The sequence below is a fragment of the Hydra viridissima genome, unplaced genomic scaffold (genome assembly GCF_058129835.1).
Source record: "Hydra viridissima isolate aposymbiotic clone 2 unplaced genomic scaffold, HvirCarnegie_v1 scaffold_1, whole genome shotgun sequence".
Taxonomy (NCBI): Eukaryota; Metazoa; Cnidaria; class Hydrozoa; order Anthoathecata; family Hydridae; genus Hydra; species Hydra viridissima.
In genome coordinates this window covers 40,873,742-40,893,028 of record NW_028324300.1, presented here as the reverse complement: position 1 = coordinate 40,893,028, position 19,287 = coordinate 40,873,742, and the positions used below count along the sequence as shown (strand labels likewise).

Sequence of the window (19,287 nt, the reverse complement as noted above, 5' to 3'; positions counted from 1 at the left end):
ATTTGTAGACCGCCTAACATAGAAATTGTTTACAGCTTTTTTTAAAATCAATATGGAAATTATCAGCAGGTAATACGAGTGGTAAAATATAAAAAATATCAGACTACACCCTCAGTACCTTAAATTCTTTGCAAAAAGCGTTTTAAAGTAATTTATGTTGCTATGAAAATAGCCGTTTTTTGGTTTACAAGAGAATGAATTATAATGAAAGTTCTATATGCATTTTAATGAAAGTTTTATATGCAATTATAATGAAAGTTCTATATGTTCTATATGCACACAGTAAGCATCGTGCTGATTACACAGGATATCAATATTTGCTAAGGTTTTAGGAAAGCGTGGTGCCTCATTCTGGTGCATTCGATGCATCGTGTTCCCACTTCTTATGCCAATGAAAGTGTCTGCACTGTAAGATATATTTCCATTTTCGCTAACTTCGCATACGCCATAAACCGATGGGATCAACTTGTACTGTGTGCCAAAAAAAAAGTCGTGATCCTTAAGTTTGACTTTGTATTCCATATGGATCAGCAACAGCGCTTGAAAGTTGCAGTAAGACCCAACGGTACCCTGGATTTTTTATTGGTACGAACAATTTGCAAACTTCAAACATCTATCAGTAAACGATTTGGGAATCATTCTATCATCATTTTTTTTTTTGCAGTGAATTTTCTGGACGTAGTTCCGTAGCGTGGGGTAATCGAGCACTTCAAGGGGTAAACGCGCACCAGTTAACATATTCATTTTAAAAGACAAACGAAACATTTAGTAATAATGTTTAGTTCATTTTCAAGCTAAAAATACATGAAGTAACTTTAAGAAAGTATAAGTTGTCAATTACAGCTCTTTTGAAAGAAAATAAATAACCGATAACAAGTTAATTATTTCACGGTGTAGATTCATAGAATTCCGTAAAAATTATTAACTGGAAACACTAAGGGTAAGCATTTATAGTTAAAAATTTCTTAGAATTTTGAATTTTTCTCTAGTATACCATACATATAATGCAGTAAACTCGTATAAGTTTTCAAGTCTTATAAATTAATTGTTCATAAAATATATGTGTTTAAAGTAAGATGGGGTAATTGAGCACTTTTATACGGGGTAAATGAGCACCTTATAAAATTTATAATTAAAAATACAAATAGTTTGAGCTTTTACCTCATATTTTTTACTTTTTTATAACAGATTTGTGGAAATGGTGAGAAACTATATAAAATCAACTCAAAAACTTACATTGATAGTGAACTTAAAAGAGCTATCGAACTTGTTAACTACCAAGCCGGTCAAAATGACTGGTTTCAATTTTCAAGCAAGAAAATTACCCATTACAAATAAATATTTTTTTACAACAACTGCATGACTTTTCTAGACATTTGATAGTAATAAATTTTGTAAATTGTTTTTTTTTAATATGCATTCCTATTACAATTATTTAGATGTGGAACTTTGTGCAATTTTGTGAAAAATTTTTGTTTTTCAGTTTATATTACTGTTTTGTGGATTGAAACTTCATTTTATCTGTGAGATAAGAAAAATATACAGTTTTCTATCGGTTATTAGTTGTCTCCTTAGAGTTCTCCCCATTTTCATGATTGATTTTTATTTTAGTATCAATTTCACCCAATGGGTATTCCAAATAATATTGCGAAATTATTAGAAAAAATAAATGATATTCCTGAGGAATGTTCCGATATCGAAGGCGATGAAATGTATGATAGTGAAGGTGAGCTAGTTAATGCCAAAAATGGGCCGTATGGTGAAGATGATATAATTGCCGAAGACATGAGCGATTACGAAGATTATGAAGATGAGTCATCCGATGAAAAAGAAAATACAAGAAAAAGAAAAAGGAATACCCAACTTTCAACGTCTGAAAATGAAAGCGAAGAAGAGGAAATTGAAAAAGAAATTGCATCCGATGGCACTGTTTGGGAGATATTGAAAGGCTGTACACCTGGTAGAAAACCGATTCATAATCTTTTCAAAGATGTGGCCGGTCCTACAGGACATTCAAAAAAACATATCATGAAAGGCAAGTATAGTAGTGCATTTACTTTGATTATAAATGATCCAATGATAGAGCACATTCGATTGTGTACGGAAGAGGAAGCCTGAAGAGTTTTAGGGCGACCTTGGACAATAACCAAATCAAAATTACTGGCCTTTATTGGCATTCTTTATGCTCGTGGTGCATATGAAGCCAAAAATTTGAAACTCTCTTATTTATGGAGTAAAAAATGGGGACCAGATTTCTTTACTTCTGTCATGAGCAGGAATAATTTTACGGAAATTTTGCGGTTCATCCGGTTTGACAATAAGAATAAAAGAACCCAGAGTTTGGCTATTGACAAATTCGCCCTGATTTCTATGATATGGAATGCATTTATTGATAATAGCCAAAACTGTTATAAACCTGCCGAAAATATAACGATTGATGAACAGTTATTTCCAACAAAAGCAAGGTGTAGGTTTACGCAATATATGCCTAACAAACCGGATAAGTTTGGGATAAAATTTTGGTTAGTAGCGGATGTGAAATCCAAATATATAATAAATGGCTTTCCATATCTAGGAAAAGACGAGGTCAGAGAAAAGTCAACCCCTCTTGGAGAATTCGTTGTTATGAAACTTATGGAGCCCTACATCATGAAAGGACGATGCGTCACAACCGACAACTTTTTTACAAGTGTACCTCTGGCTTCTAAATTGTTAGCTAAAAAAACAGCAATAATCGGAACTATACGCGCCAATAAAAAGGAGTTGCCAAGATTAGTCAAACAAAAAAAAGATAGTATGCCTCGTTTTTCAACAATTTTATTCAGATCTAAACATAATCTCCTCACCATTTACAAAAGCAAACCAACTAAAAAGGTCCTTGTATTGAGTACAAAACATAAATCGGCAATTATAAATCAACACGGGAAACGTTTACCCGAAACAGTGGCTTATTACAACAAAACCAAATTTGGTGTGGATGCATCTGACCAAATGGCCAGAAAATATTCAGTGAAATCTGGTTCGAGGAGATGGCCTCTGCAGATTTTTTTCAACATCTTGGATTTAGCTTGTATAAATGCGTGGGTGTTGTATAAAGAAACCACTGGAGAAAAGGTCACAAGAAAAGAGTTTATGTTCCAATTGGCAGATGAGCTTGCCAGTAATTGCAAGAATCCAATAATGAATCATTCAGTCCAAGAAATGGAAGAAACATCTATCAGTGCACCCAAATGCAAAAATGGTGTCAAGTTGGTCAATGCCGTAATAATAAAACAACAAATATGTGTATTTTATGTAAAAATTATGTATGTGGGAAATGAACTCGACGGAAAATACAGCGGAGAAAATAGAATTAGCCTCACCTTTATTTTTTGTTCTAATTTAACAAAAATCGCAGGTAAACAATTATGAAATCTACTTTATTTCTTATTACTTCTACTACAACTAAAAAGTTTATAAATTGGTATGATTAACTAATTCCAAATGGAAAAAAAATTAAAAGTATTCAATTTGTGGAGAAAATAGAATTAGCCTCATTAGCGTTATATACAAAAAATAAAGAAAATATTTTGTTTTTACGCTCATTTAGTATTTAGTATAGCTTCCTGAATTTTTAATGACTTTAAATATGCGGTTTGACATACTAGTCACAAGATTTTGGATAGTTTCTATAGATATTTCATTCCAAGCTTCTCTGATACGAGTTTTCAGCTCCAAGGTGCATTCAAATTGCTTACCATTTTCATAAACCTTTCTAGAAAGTATTCCCCATAGATTTTCAATTGGGTTAAGATCTGGACTACGTGCGGGCCATTCCATTACGTGAATACTTTTTCTCTAAACCAAGCCTTTGTAAGCTTTGAATTATGGCTAGTAGCATTATCTTGTTGGGAAGTGAAAGTTTCACCCATCAATTCCTCACCATGTTCAAGTAAACTTATTTCTAATAAGTCAATGTAGTCCTGTGAATTCATTTTTGTTGAAATCCATGCCAGTGGAAGTTTTCCAACAAAGGAAAAAGCCCCCCAAACCATAACATTTCCACCCCCAAAGTTACGACTCATCTGAGTTTCTTTCTCTTTTCGAAGATCGTGCCAGTAATATTGATAGCCATCAGGACCATCTAGATTGAACTTTTTCTCATCACTAAAGAGAACTTGATGCCACTCTTCTTGACAAGACATGTGTTCTTTCGCAAATTGTAATCTAACTTTTTTATGACGAGCAGTAAGTTTTGGTTTTGGTTTACGCTTTTTCCAAACTGTGTTTGGATCTTCATGTAAGATTTGTCTCACACGTTGAACAGATACAGGTAATTGTAAATCAGCACGAATTTGAGATGCAGTCATGTGCTGAGCAACAGCACGACGTACAATAACTCGTTTAGTACGATTATCAATTTTACGTTTGCCACCACTTCCCTTATAAGCTCCATAATTAACGCCAATCTTGAAGTAATTGTTAACCACTTTTGGAGATCTTTTAATTTTCTTCACAATTTCCCGATTAGATAAGCCTGTATCTTTGTATGCTTTGATTACTGCTAATTCTTCATTCGTTAAACGCTTACCACGTCCCATTTCAAATTAAGGTATCAAAAACCAAATGTTAAAAACTTTATGAGCACTGATTTCACAGTCTTTGTTTAACATACAAGTAATAATAAAAAACTAACTCACAAATGCGTATCACCAGATCAAAATATACAAGTAAACTGAAAATAATTATTGATGAGGCTAATTCTATTTGTTACCGCAAATATCAAGTATTATACATTTTATGGTTTTATCAAATGTACCGCAATTTAATTATGCTATATTATAATCTAAAAAGTTGTTGTTTGTAACAGTAATTATATGTGTGTGGATAAAAAAGTTGTACCGCACAAACTTGTTTACAGATTTACAAAATATTGGATCAGCACATGGTGAGGCTAATTCTATTTTCTCCACTGTATATGTTTGCAAAAAATGTGAAAAGTAATTATTTTGTGATGACTGATGAGATTTGTCTTCTAATGTTTACTTTTGTTTGTTTTTTTAGTTTGATATTATTTTTTATCTTTATTTTGAATTAGAGTATAAAATCATTAGTATAATTTACTGTGATATTTCATATTCATAAATAAAACTGTCGTTATTTGTATTTAATTATCAATATTATTTTTTTTTTAGCCCTTTCAACACCCTATTTAGGTTTTATTATACATTAAAAATTATATTTTTAATAATTTTTATAGAGACAATCCATAAAAAAAATGTTTAGCAAAATCAATTACTTGGTACTTGTCAACCAGTCATTTTGACTGGTTTTGGCAAAAGTAGGTATAAATTTTGCCGGTAGTTCTAGTGTTAATGATGGAGAACCTTGTAAACGTGTGGCAAGGCTACTAAACATACTACACAGAACTTTAAGGTGTCATATTAGTGGTTTTCGCAAAAGTAGTGTGGTTGGTCGAGCGAATTCATTGCTACCTGACGAGGAGATGTCAATTGCACAATAAATTGCAACTTTTAGTGATTTTGTCTATGCATTTGATAAAATAGACCTTAAATTATTTGTACAAAGTTTTTTTAACAAATCTGGAAGACACTACCCATGTTTTAAAGAAAATTTGCCTGGTGATGATTGGGTTAGATCATTTTTAGAGCGGCATAAAAATCTTTTGACTTATCGAGCATGTCAAAATATTTGTAGAAAACGTGCTGCAATTTCATGTGACTGTTAATAGATTTTTTAACAACTTAGAGGACACTATAAAAAATGTTCAACCACAAAACATAATAAACTATGATGATCCTAATCTTTCTGATGACCCAAAATCAAAACAAATGATATTTCGGAAAGGTACTAAACATGCTGAAAGAGTTATAAATACATCAAAGTCATCAGTGTCTATAATGTTTGCATGTACTGCTGATGGTGTTTTTCTTCCTCCATATACAGTGTATAAAGCTGAGCATTTAATGGACACTTGGGTACTTGGAGGTCCAATTGGTGCACGCTATAACCGTACAAAATCTGGTTGGTTTGATGGCAACTGTTTTAAAGATTGGATGCAAACATTAGTAATACCTTACTTCAGACATGTTGACAACAACACACCAAAAATTCTTATGGGTGATAATTTAGCATGCCATTTATCTATTGATGTTATCGAAATTTATGAAGCTAACAACATTAGGATGGTCTTCTTACCTCCTAATAGCACGCATTTGCTACAGCCTCTTGACCTTGCAGTTTATGAACCCATGAAATCAGCATGGAGAAAAGTAATTATTGAATGGAAAATTGGTGAAGGAAGATTTCATACATCCCTACCAAAAAATGTTTTTCCAAGATTGCTCCTTAATCTCTTGACTAATATGAATCACATACAAGAGTTTGCTTCAAATGGGTTCAAAACATCTGGTATCTACCCACTAAACAGAAAAAAAGTTATTGACAAGATTTTAAGGACAGACATATCAAAATCTTCTCAGAACTTAGTATCCCCATTAGTTCTTGAACATCTTGCAGAACTTCGATAAGCTTCTGCTAAAAAGCCTGGAGAAGTAATGCGTGGGAAAAAAGTTAAGATTTCACCAGGAAAAAGTGTTTCACTAGAAGATGTTGCAACAGATTCTTCTGCTTCTAAATTCCAGTCAAAACACAAGCTAATCAAAATAAAAAATACCCAACTTAATGAATCCTTATATATAGAAAGACAAGAAAAAAATTTGAATACTTTTAAAGAAATGATTGATTATGATATACCTTCAAGCTCCAAGATGTATGTTAAGCTACAAGAAGCTTATGACAAAAAAGTCTGATAGTATACAGAAAGAAAAAAGTGAAATGTTAAAAAAAAAAGATTTATTTACTGAAAAAAATTGATTTATATGATAATGATTATGACCTTGAAGGTTCGCTTTTCCATCAAAAACAAGCACACATTCAAAAAAAGTTTGACAACTACTTAAATGAAAGCACCTACGAATTAAATTCTCTTAGCTCTAAAGGAATGTGTGATCCTGGAGTGGTTGCAACCTCTGAATATTTATTAGCAGAGGGTTCTTATGTTGTTGTAAGGTTTGAAGGAAAAAAGACACTATATCATTTTGTAGGCCAAGTTATAAATATAGAAAATAATAAGAATTGGAATATTAAATACTTTAGACGAGATATGTATATATATATATATGTATTTGCATGTATATATATATATATATATATATATATATACACATATATAAAAATGATAAGATTTAAAAATTTGAGTAATATTATCCAAAAAATAATTAGGTGCTCGTTTACCCCAAATCGTGGGGTAAATGCGCACCCGTATATTTTTTAACATAATTTCTTTGCTTTATATTTTTTCTTAAATCCAACATACCTCTAAGAAAGATTTAATGTAGTACTAAAAAAATCTCACTTTTTAAAATTGTTTACAAGCTTTTTTTTTTATTTTGAAAAAAGTTATAAAAAAGGTGCTCAATTACCCCAGGCTACGGTAGCTTCACTGAAATGTGATGACATGCTTTTTTTTTCTATAGAAGTGTTTCCGCGTCATGGTAAAAGACGAAGGTATAACCACTCCTACTCAAGATGAAGGCTACTTTTGTTAGCTATTTCAGAAGTAGAAACCCATCCAAAGAAGAAACACTACAAACACACTCTTCTTCGACGCTCGTTTGCTACTGACGAATTTTGCGCAATTTTTATGATTGATTTAGGTTGATCAATGTCGAGGCGTGGTCGTCCAGGATGGTTTCAAATAAACTGTTTCAAAGGTAAAAATTTTGTTTCAGGGTAAAAAGTAAAGTTTAAACACACAATGTTTCGATGTCCTCTTTAAGTTTTTGTCTTCATTTTTCTTTCTCTCGTCGTTTTCCTAGATTTTGCTTCTTTAAATTCGACGTTTTGAAACTAAGCAGTTTTTTTTGTTGTAATGTATTCAATTTACCGGTCATTATATTTTTTCGGCAACCGAAATATTCATATTTCTAAATAAAAACATAAGTTTTGAAAAGTTGCGATACTAAGCATTTAACATGTTTGTTAAAACTAGGTATTGCAATCCCGCGGGATTGAAAAGTGTGCGGGATTGCAATCCCTAGTTAAAACATTAGTAAGGGCTTATAAATTTTATTTGAAAAATTACAAAGTAACTTTGAAAAATTTATTTATTATTGGATGATTGTTTAGAGTGTAAAGAAAATAATTGTTATTATTTTTATTGGAGAAGATAAAAAGATATTTTGTTAGGCATAGGAATATTTTTAAATTCATATTTTGATATATAATTAAAACTATTGTATAAAGTTTGAGAAAACTTAAAAAATGGGAGGTCATTTAGCTTTAGAAGTTAAGCGAATCCAAAGTATTGACTTTTTCGTACTGAAAAAATTGATGATTATTTGACAGAAGGTATAGACACTAAGTATAGAAAATTGGATTTGTTACGGCACCAAAAAAGAGAGTATTTTGGGTCAAAGTGACATTTGAATATATTAAGAACCGTTATTGCATTTGACTTAAAATTTTCTACAGTGATTCAACAACAATAAGAAAATTAAATGTCATAATTTTTTTTTTTTTTAAATATGCTAGGATTGTCCAAAATCATCTATTTTACAGACTGAAGGGTTTTCACTTATTTAGAGAATAAAGTTTAGATTTTTATGCCATTCAAAGCAGTTATGCTATAATTTCCTTCAAATGAATTTTCCTATTTAGCTACATTTTAAGTTTCTGATTAAGCTTTAGACTGGAAAGTGAAAAGAAAACATTATAAGACGTCACTGCATTACGAATTCACAAAAGTTTGATACACCAAAACAAAGGCAAAAATCAAAACAAAAAACTTTCATAAAATTCGCGAAGGAAAAAAAGCGTAACAGACATAATATCTACATACAAATACTAAGTATCATTTCTCCAAAAAAACAAAAATAAATATGGTTATAAATAGAGGAAAAGGCTATACTTGCCTTTTCCACATTGACCCGAAAAAAAAAAATTCTTTTTTATATAAAAAACCACTCTTAAAGTTTTTAATCGCTGAGAACTAAACAATTATGTAAAAATATCAAAAAGCTCCACATTCCATTTGATTCCTTGTCCCTTTTATAATCTATAAGAAAAGTTTTTTACAAATTGGATGTATTCTTCCACTTAGGAACCCTTACCTTCAAAACTTTCGTCTGAAAAAACGTTCCCGCAACAAGTTTTTTTTTGTCGATAGTGGTCTCAAGACATAAATAATATGTAAGAGATGCCATACAAAGAAGACTTCTTTATTTATATGGTAGAAAAGAAGTTGAGTTAAACTAATTGATACCAAAACCTCAAAGTGTTTGGTTTACCATAAAATAAGATATAAGAGAGTAAAGTTCATGAAAATTATGTGTGTGACGCTAAATATTTTTCGTTGCACCGCGGAATCACTAATTTTGTTATAAGTTTTAGATACAATTATAAAAGCTTGTGTTATATATATTAAAAGCTCTGATCTAAAGACGTCATTTCCCTTCCTTGATGGTTTAACACTTCAGCAAACCGTGTTTATTAATTATGTTTATTCCTTGCATTTTTAAGTTACTTTGTTGTCGTTATTGTGATGACTTTATATATTTGATTTAAACCTAATATTTAATGTTGTATTTTGATTCGGGCTCACAAAAATTTAATCAAATATATAAATGGATGCCAAAATATTTAAAATAGTTCTTAGTGACGATCCGAGCGAAGAGGATTACATTTACTAGAAAAAAATGCTCGCTATTTAATTAGAAAAAGCAGTTATGCCAGCAGATAGTAAACTTGAAGTTTATTTGTTTTATGCGGAGTTAAAACCTTTACATTAATTCAAGATTCAACCTCATTCAACGAAGCAATAACAATACTTGACCAAAAGTTTCAAAAATGGTCAACGGCTATCATGATGCGTCACAAACTTCGATTGCTTAAACAACACGAGGGCGAATAAGCCGAAAACTTTATGTGCAACCTAAAGCAGTTTGCCAGAAAGTGTCCAACACAGTCTCTCACCGCGATCAACAAAGAAACCTATTAATAGGTGATGCTTTTATTGCAGGATTTTACTCACCAACTATTCGACAGCGACTACTAGAATCTACAAAAGATAATCTAGATGAACTTTATAAAACAGCACTTACTATGGAACTCGCCGCTGAAAATGCTCTCAATTTAACAACTACGACGGCTACCACCGTATTACCAAATTTTGCAGCTACGAAAAATCAAGCAGTTGCGGTGGTAAGTTACACGCAAAAGCAAAATGCCCAACACATAGCTCTACCTGTACAAACTGTCAAAGAAAAGGTCACTGGTCAACCGTCTGTCTGTTAAAAACAAAAAAAAATTACGCTAAAACAGCCGCAATTAACGAAAAATACACAGTCGACGAGGATGAGAGTACACAACTATCTTCGACCATAGCCGCATAAACTCACCAGCAGATTAGTTGACATCACCATAAACAAAAATAAAACTCAAGCATATTGGAAACCGGCTCAAACCAATCATTCATTACTTCCGAACTTCTTGTGTAATGGAACCTTGCCTACGAAACTCGGTGAACTTCACAGGTGTCACTGGCAGATCACTCCACTGTAAAAGTAAAAGGAATTTTTCGAGGTTTATTACTAATGTTTCGCGAAAAACTAAAAACACCTTTTTGTCGTTGACAACTTGGTGGCGCCTGTAATTATTGGAATGTACGTACTGTCACAATATTCTTCCGTAACTATTAGCTTTAAAGGAAATAATAAAACACTCAAATTTTGGCTTGCTACAAAACAGGATGAAATGTAACACATATGCACGAATTGACGACATGTTAATTAAAATAGCAGCCAATAAAGTTTATAGCACTTTTGACCTCAAATCCGCATACCATCAGGTAAAAATACGACCAGAAGCCAACAAACTAACTGCATTTGAAGCTAATGGTGGACTTTACGAGTTCAAAAGACTACCTTATGGTTGCACTAATGCTGTGCCAATCATTTAACGAGTAATAGACGAGTTTGTCCTGACCAAAGAGCAGAAAAATACTTTTGCTTACCTTGACGATTTGATTATTGGGGGAAAAGATGACCATGAGTATGACATAAACCTAAAAAGGTTCTTAAACGCGGCTAAAAATGCCAATATAGTGATAAACATGGAAAAGAGTAATTTTCAAAAAACTCAAATAAAACCCGACCTAAGAGATACGAAGCTATAATGAATATGCCAGATCAACGAATCTTACGAGAACTAAATAGAATGATTTGATTTTTTGCATATTACGCCAAATGGATTCAAAACTGCACCGAACTAACTCTGCCACTTATTAACGCAAGGAAAGGTTTTTCATCTCGGGGCCTAACCACACATGCCAAAGTGGCAATTATTACACTTAAAAATGAACTAGTTGACGCATGTTTGGCCTTCCCTGACTTTAAACTCCCGTCAACTATAGAAACAGACGCTTCCGACAAAGTTCTTGGAGGAACATTACTACAGCTAGGCAGGCCTGTGGATTTCTTTTCAAAGACACTAACAAATGCCGAAAAGAAGCATGCGATTGTTTAGAAAGAAGCTGCAGCTATAGTGGAATGCTGCAGAAGTTGATCAACTCGGTACCAATCGTCACAGATCAGTTTCGCTTTTCTTTAACAAACAGGTGTCAACGAAAATCAAAACTGATAAACTTACTCTCTGGCACTTAGAATTGGCAGATGTAAACAATACAATTTCATATAGACCGGGTCACGAAAATACTGCTACTCACGCCCTCTCCCGATGTTGTATTAACTCATGTGTAATTTATGTTCGCTCTATATTAATCTTATTAGTTGCAGTTCATGTTATAAAAAAATATAACAAGAATTTAACTTTACTTTTTCGTCAATTTAAAGCATGATGAAGTGTTATTATTTTGTGTCACCAAAAACGTATTGTTTTGAACTTAGTAATGTCGAGGAAAATGGTTCTGCCTTACACTGATATGACTTATGTCAGTTGTAAATTACTCAAATAATGTTAAATTATTGGTAAATTACTTTACCTCCGCATACTTTTTTTTAAATTTTACAGATGGTTTAATTTTTTCAATTTAAAGGCGTTTTTCTAAAAGGGTATATTTAAGGTTTCGCAACTTTAAATTGTGGAAAACAGTCACTCTAAATTAAATAACAGACCGTCCAAAACCCGTATTTCGGGTTGCTTTTTACTAGTATTATTTAACTAATAATAAAAAAAAGTTTTAAAACTTACTTTAAAAAATAGTTTTTCAAAACCTAATTTATAAATTTAACTACTTTTATATATTAATTTATTATATTAAAGTTTATATCACGATCCAAAATTGTTTAGGAGCAGTAGAAAAGCTATACGAAGTCCTGAAATTCTTTACACCACGTAATATTTATCAAAGTGCTTTAGAATCGCAACCAGGATGCGATCTGTGTATCCTTCTTATGATTTTTGGTTCAAAAATTCTAAAATGCCAATGTTACGAAAGCTATTCGTCGTCTTATTAAATATTCCATCATCAGCAGGTTTTATAGAGAGATATTTTAGTACTTCTGGTTTTGCATGTGAAAAGAGACGAGGCAACATGACTGCTGATCTGATTATCGGTCGCTCATTGTTAAAAGTAAACTTAAAACTTCTTGAAAGTTTATATGATTTTGCGGACGACGATGACTCAGATAGTGAAATGTAAACTTATCATATAAAGATAATACATTTTTTGAACTTGAAAAGTACAAAAAATAAAATGAATATATAATGCAATAATCTCAATAATAACAATAATTTTAATAATAACAAACGGTTTAAATAAAAAGTTATATTGTATCTTTGAATTAAAAAATCAAAATTAACTACATAATAACTCGCGTTTTCTTTAAAAGACTTATTTTTAAAAACAGATTAGGTAAGTTGCGTTTATGTCCAATTTGCAAACCCATTTATACGCGTAAGTTGCGTTTGAGTTACGTTTATAAATGCATTTTATATGCGTATAAATGCATTTTATATGCGTAAATTGCATATTAATTGCGTGCGTAAACGCAGTTATTTGCGTAAATTGCGTTTACGTTTACGTAAGTTAACGCAATAAATTGCGCCGATTGCGTTTCAGTTTGCGTGCGAGTTTTTATTTTGGAAAGCAAACGCAAAACACAGTTTTTTTGCGTAATATATATATATATAATAAATATCATAAATAATCATATATATATATTATATATATATGATTATTTATGATTCATAATTTACTTTAGCTATAATCTGTTATCTTTTATCGCTAAAAGTATGATAAATGTATATTTTTTATACTTTTAGTGAAGAAACGCCCCTTAGTAAGGAAAAAGCAGGATCCAGACAAAGTTGAAAAAATAACATTTGACTTTGAGACAGTTTAAAGTGATTTTGAAGAAAAAAAGAACTGGGAGCCAATTGAATTTTACAAAAAAATCCTTGATAATTCTATTTTTGAACTTATGTAGAAGAATCAAATAGGTATGCCATACAATGCAATCCTTCCTCCCCATTAAACTTGTCATGCAACGAACTTGAAAAATTTATTGGTATTTTGGATGCAATGAGTCTGGTAAAGATTCCAAGTTCTAGATTGTTCTGGAGCAAAGAATTTATTTTTGAAAAAGTTGCAGATACAATGCCAGTAAACAGGTTTGAAAAAATTTGAAAATTTCTACACTGTAGTGACAATCTAACCCGTCCTGAAACTGCGCAGATCGGCTTTATTAGATCCGTCCCCTTGTCAATCATTTACAAAAACAATTTTCAAATCTAAAATCATCAGAATTATTATATATTGATGAACAAATAATTCCATTCAAAGGGAAATCTGGGGTAAAACAATGCAATCCAAAGAAACCTAAGAAATAGGGTTACAAACTGTATGTTTTATCTGGCATTGATGGGTTGATTTATAACTTTCAAGTTCATACTGGTGGCATTAATGTGTGCTAAAATCAACAGGAAATAGCCTTTGGAAATATAGTGCTAATATTACTTCAGCATCTTCCTAGGAACAAGTGGTGTAAATTACTCTGCGCCAATTGGTACACAGGTATTGATCTTTTTAAGACACTTTATGAGCAAGGAATTGGTTGTCTAGGTACAATAAGAGCAAACCGTCTTTCAAAAATAAAAATGATATCAGATCAAGTCATGAGAAAGAATGGCAGAGGTTTTGTGGAGTTATGGACAACCACCTATGACGGTGTTGAAATGAGGACTATCAATTTGTTTGATAATCGTGGTGTAACACTACTGTCAACGTATGAAAGTATCAAGCCAGTATCTAATGTTTCTCGTTCTTATCGACAAGCAAAAAAAAGGGTAAATGTTGTTTGTCCATCCATTGTAACAACATATAACATGTTTATGGGTGGAATAGACTTATTAGATGGATTTCTTAGTCTTCACAGAATTAGCATACGGTCTAAAAAATGGTACCACAAATTGGTTTTCCTCTTTTTTTTTTGACATGGTTATGGTTCAATCATGGATCTTATATCGTCGTCAAAATGAAGGCAACACATTATTGAAACTCAGAGAGTTCAAAACGAATATTGCTGATTGTTTAGTTAGAAAAGATAAGGTAGCAACTAACAAAAGAGGAAGACCTAATTATTCAAATATTGAAAAAGAATTTGTGGAGAAAAAAAAACGTGGTCTTACAGCCCCACTACCAGCAAAAGCTATAGAAAAATATGCATATAAATATATATACATATATATATGTATATATATATATATATATATATATATATATATATATATATATATATATATATATATATATATATATATGTATATATATAATGTATACATATATATACATATATATATGTATATATATACATATATATATGTATATATATACATATATATATGTATATATATATATATACATATATATATGTATATATATACATATATATATTAGGGTGGCCCTTATTTTTGAAGTTTTAAAATATCATTGTCTGACCCCTCAGATGAGTTCCAATATATAAAAAAATAATTCAGGCCAAATATGAGCAGGATTGAACAATATTTAGAGGTGGCTCAACTAAGCTTTAGTTTTGTGAGAATACCAAAATCGGCGAAAAAAAATTTCAGGTTCTTTTCAATAAATGATTTTGAATATTAAATGAATAAATATATTTCAATCAATAATTTGAACTAGATATCATGTTTCAATAATGTACTAATCTAAAAAATAATTAAATATAAAATTATAATAAATATAAAGGTAATAACGCATAAAAAAATGTTCTTCAATATATCTAAATAAATAATTTATAATTTTCCTCAGTAATTTTATTAATTCATAATTTTCTTCAGTCATTTTTTTCAGTAAACAAAACTAAACATGTAATATAATTTAATATTAGCACCTATTGGGCATCTTATATAATATTTAAATAAATCTTGTGCTAGTTCTTTGTAGCCATCTTGTATTATAAATTTCTTCTTCTACTGTTGTTTGTTAATTAATCAAAATAAAATTTCTATTTAATAGTTATCAATAATCACAGATATTAGCAATCAGCAAAGGTTAGTATGTCAATTTAATTATAAAATATATTATGTTATATATATAATTATATGAGGGAGTCTGTATGACTGTAGATTTCGTTTTGTATTATTGCATGGCATGTCAATGGCATGTGTAATTTTGTAATTTGTTTATGCCAAAAATTGCATAGTTTAATATTATGTTATAATATTATGATGATTAGTATAAATCTGTTTGGGATTTTCAGATGGCATTGCGTTCACAAATTTATCTTGTTAGCCCTGCTGAAAGAATTGAAGGTAGTAAATTGCCATCAGGGAAGCAGGTTCTTGGTCACTTTCTACATCTCCACAATGTTTTGAAAGAGGATATTCGAAAGGCTGCAACCCACGCTATTGAGAAAGTTGAAGATTTCTGGTTTCGAGCTAAAATTCCAACCAGGCATCATCAAGATTCCATCAAAAAGCTTGAGCAATTATTCTTCGAGTGGAAAAGTCTAAAGAAAAACAAGAGCCTCAAGACCGAGACTCAACAAACAAATGAAACCGCATTTTCAGCCGCAATAGAAGAACTGTTCGACATTGCACATGCTGACGCCATGGAGCTAATTGAGAATCAAGAAGATAAGGTCTTTCTGGAATCTCAAAGAAAAAAGGGACGACCTGGCTGCATGGGCGGAATCGATAAGGTTCTGCTTCAACAACAAAAAAAGCAGAATGAGAGAAAGCAGATATTGCAAAAGAGAGTACATCGATCTCAACTTGATAAAAACACCTTGCTAGATAAAGCTGTGTTGGAGAGCAGCAGCGCTGATTCAGAAGAAAGTCAGTCTGAACCTGAAGATGAGGATCCAGTTTTAAGCACAAGTACTGCTACTCCTTCTTCTTCATCACGAAAGCGAGGACGCCAAAGTGTTGTTTCACCACAGCTGGCATCTATGCTTGACAGAAATAAAATGAGCGACAGGGCTGCTATGATGGTCATCGTTGAGGCTTCGAGGGCTCTTGGACAAGACGCTGAATCACTCGCTTTGAATAGATCAACCATCCAACGACTCCGTCGGAAACACCGACAGCAAATTGCCTCCGGAATCATTCAACATTTCAAGCCAAATACTGCTCTTACAGTACACTGGGATGGCAAGCTGATGCAAGATCTGACTGGAACAGAGAAGGTGGATAGGTTGCCCATTCTTGTCACAACAATGGGGAAGACAAATCTTTTGGATATTCCAAAGATTCCTGCAGGTAATACATAATGGTATAATATATAATGGTATAATATATATGCCTACTTTTATTTTAGTTAAATGTTTTTATAAATTTCGAAATCATTTATTATTATGAAATGTGAATGTGAAATCATGTCAGACAAACTTTAATAAAGACTACTATAAATTACTTTTTAGGCACTGGACAAGACGAGGCCAAAGCAGTCTATGATGCTATCCGAAAATGGGAGCTGGAAAACTTTGTCCATGGTATGTGTTTCGATACAACCTCTTCCAACACCGGTCGGCTGTCTGGCGCTTGCGTTCTTCTCGAACAGCTACTAGGGCGGCCTCTACTGCACTTTGGTTGTCGACATCACATCATGGAACTGGTATTGGCTGCTGCTTTTTGTGTCTGTATGGGACCCAGTAAAGCTCCGGAAATACTCGTTTTCAAACGATTTCAAGCACAGTGGTCATCCTTTGACCAGGAAAGTTATGAAGATGCCTTTTCGGATGATGTTGCCTCAGCTGAACTCTCCGAAATCAAACATGTAATAATTGTTTTCTGTGAACAGCAGCTGCAAGATCATCAGCCACGAGATGACTATCGCGAGCTGCTCAAACTGATGCTCATCTTTTTAGGAAGAAAGCCTACAGATTGGAAGAATTTTCGAGCGCCTGGGTCAATGCATCAAGCTCGATGGATGGCGAAAGCCATTTACAGTATAAAGGTTTGGCTGTTTCGATCACAGTTTAAGCTGACCTTGCGAGAGTCTCGTGGCCTCCTACGTGTGAACATATTTCTTGCAAAGGTTTATATCACGTTCTGGTTTTTGGCGCCTCTGGCTTACAAAGCCGCTAGGAATGATCTACAACTTATTCAACAACTCCAGGCTTACCCTGATCAAGATATTGGTGCCGCAACATCACGCAAGCTTGCGGGCCATCTTTGGTACCTGTCAGAAGATTTGATCCTTTTCAGCCTCTTCGATCCAGAAGTGGATTTCACTACGAAACGCGAAATTGTTAAAAGATCATTAGAACAGGAAGGAGAAGAAGTACCTTTGAAACGTGTCGTGGTGGACTTGGCGACAGTACAACAAAAGACGCTTCCTGATTTTGTCTCAAAAAGAAGCAGAAACCTGTTTTCTATTCTGGGCATGCCAGATGGATTCCTGGCCGAAGATCCTGAATCATGGAACAGGAGAGATGACTTCAAGGTTGGAGAGGCAATCGTGAAATCCCAGGCAGTAACAAACGACCATGCAGAACGAGGAGTTGCCTTGATCCAAGATGCAACAAAGTCTGGCCGATTTAAAAGCGAAGAACAGCTGCAATATGCTCTGCAGGTTATCGAACAGAACCGGGCAAACTTTCCGAATGTGAAAAAATCCACCTTACTTCACAATTAACTAGTTCAACTAAGTGAAGATGTGTAACTTTGTGTATTCTATTGTTTCTGTGTTTGTCTCTGTAATTAAGAACTGTTTTTAGTAGTTAGAATTAATTTTCTGTATGAAACTGATGGCAAAATGTGCTGAATTCTGTCACAGACATCAAAAATTCGTATATGAGAAAACTTTGACGGCGTTGAGCCACCTCTAAATATTAATATTTTTTTATGAAACTTTACACATAATTTTTTTGTATGAAATGGAACCATTTAAAATGGTCAGACTTAACATTGCTCTTATTTAATTTTTTATCATCATATAAGGGCCACCCTAATATATATACATATATATATATGTATATATATGTATATATATATATATACATATATATATATATATATATATATATATATATATATATATATATATATATATATATATATATATATATATATATATATATATATATATATATATATATATATACATACAAGTGTTGATTTCAGCAACTGCGCATTGCGATATTTATAAAAATATCTGGTCTACTAAGTTTCAGTTTATAGAACTTTACTGAAGAGTCTTTCATTTCATAGGTGAACTAGAAAATCTGAAACTTTGAAAACCAGATATTTTTACAGATATCGCAATGCACAATCGCTTAATTCAACCCTTGATATATATATATATTATATATATATATATATATATATATATATATATATATATATATATATATATATATATATATATATATATATATATATATATATATATATATATATATACATATATATATATATATATATATATATATATACAGTACTGTGAATAAGTTTTAGCCTACAAATTAAAACTCGTGTTTTTTTAACAAGTTTTGAATAATAGCTTCCGATTATATTTTTATATAAAATAATGTCTAACTTCAAACAATACTAAACACTATTTTAACAAACAAAAGCAATATTTATCAAAATTTTACATAGATTATTGTATTTAGATATCTAATGTGTTTATTTTTATTGTATGCTGATCTAAACCCAATTCCTATCTGCTCATTTGTTTTTAGTTTGCTCTTGCATCTTTGTTTATTTATTGCTGTGAAGGCTTCATATTAGATGATAATACAGTTT

The 19,287-nt window shown here is 31.9% G+C and overlaps 1 protein-coding gene and 2 pseudogenes across 1 annotated transcript; all 3 read left to right on the top strand.

Moving 5' to 3' along the window:
- Nucleotides 1-522: 522 nt before the first annotated feature.
- LOC149895036 (uncharacterized) lies at nucleotides 523-6,094 on the top strand (annotated as a pseudogene).
- On the top strand, nucleotides 6,095-12,418 carry LOC149895035 (uncharacterized; annotated as a pseudogene).
- A 2,558-nt stretch (nucleotides 12,419-14,976) lies between these two features.
- Nucleotides 14,977-18,483, top strand: LOC145185389 (uncharacterized). The gene is made up of 3 exons (XM_080061271.2): nucleotides 14,977-15,588; nucleotides 15,798-16,797; nucleotides 16,959-18,483. The coding sequence occupies exons 2-3, from the start codon at nucleotides 15,798-15,800 to the stop codon at nucleotides 18,173-18,175; spliced, it is 2,217 nt and encodes a 738-aa protein (XP_079917397.2). The 5' UTR covers nucleotides 14,977-15,588; the 3' UTR covers nucleotides 18,176-18,483.
- Nucleotides 18,484-19,287: the final 804 nt, after the last annotated feature.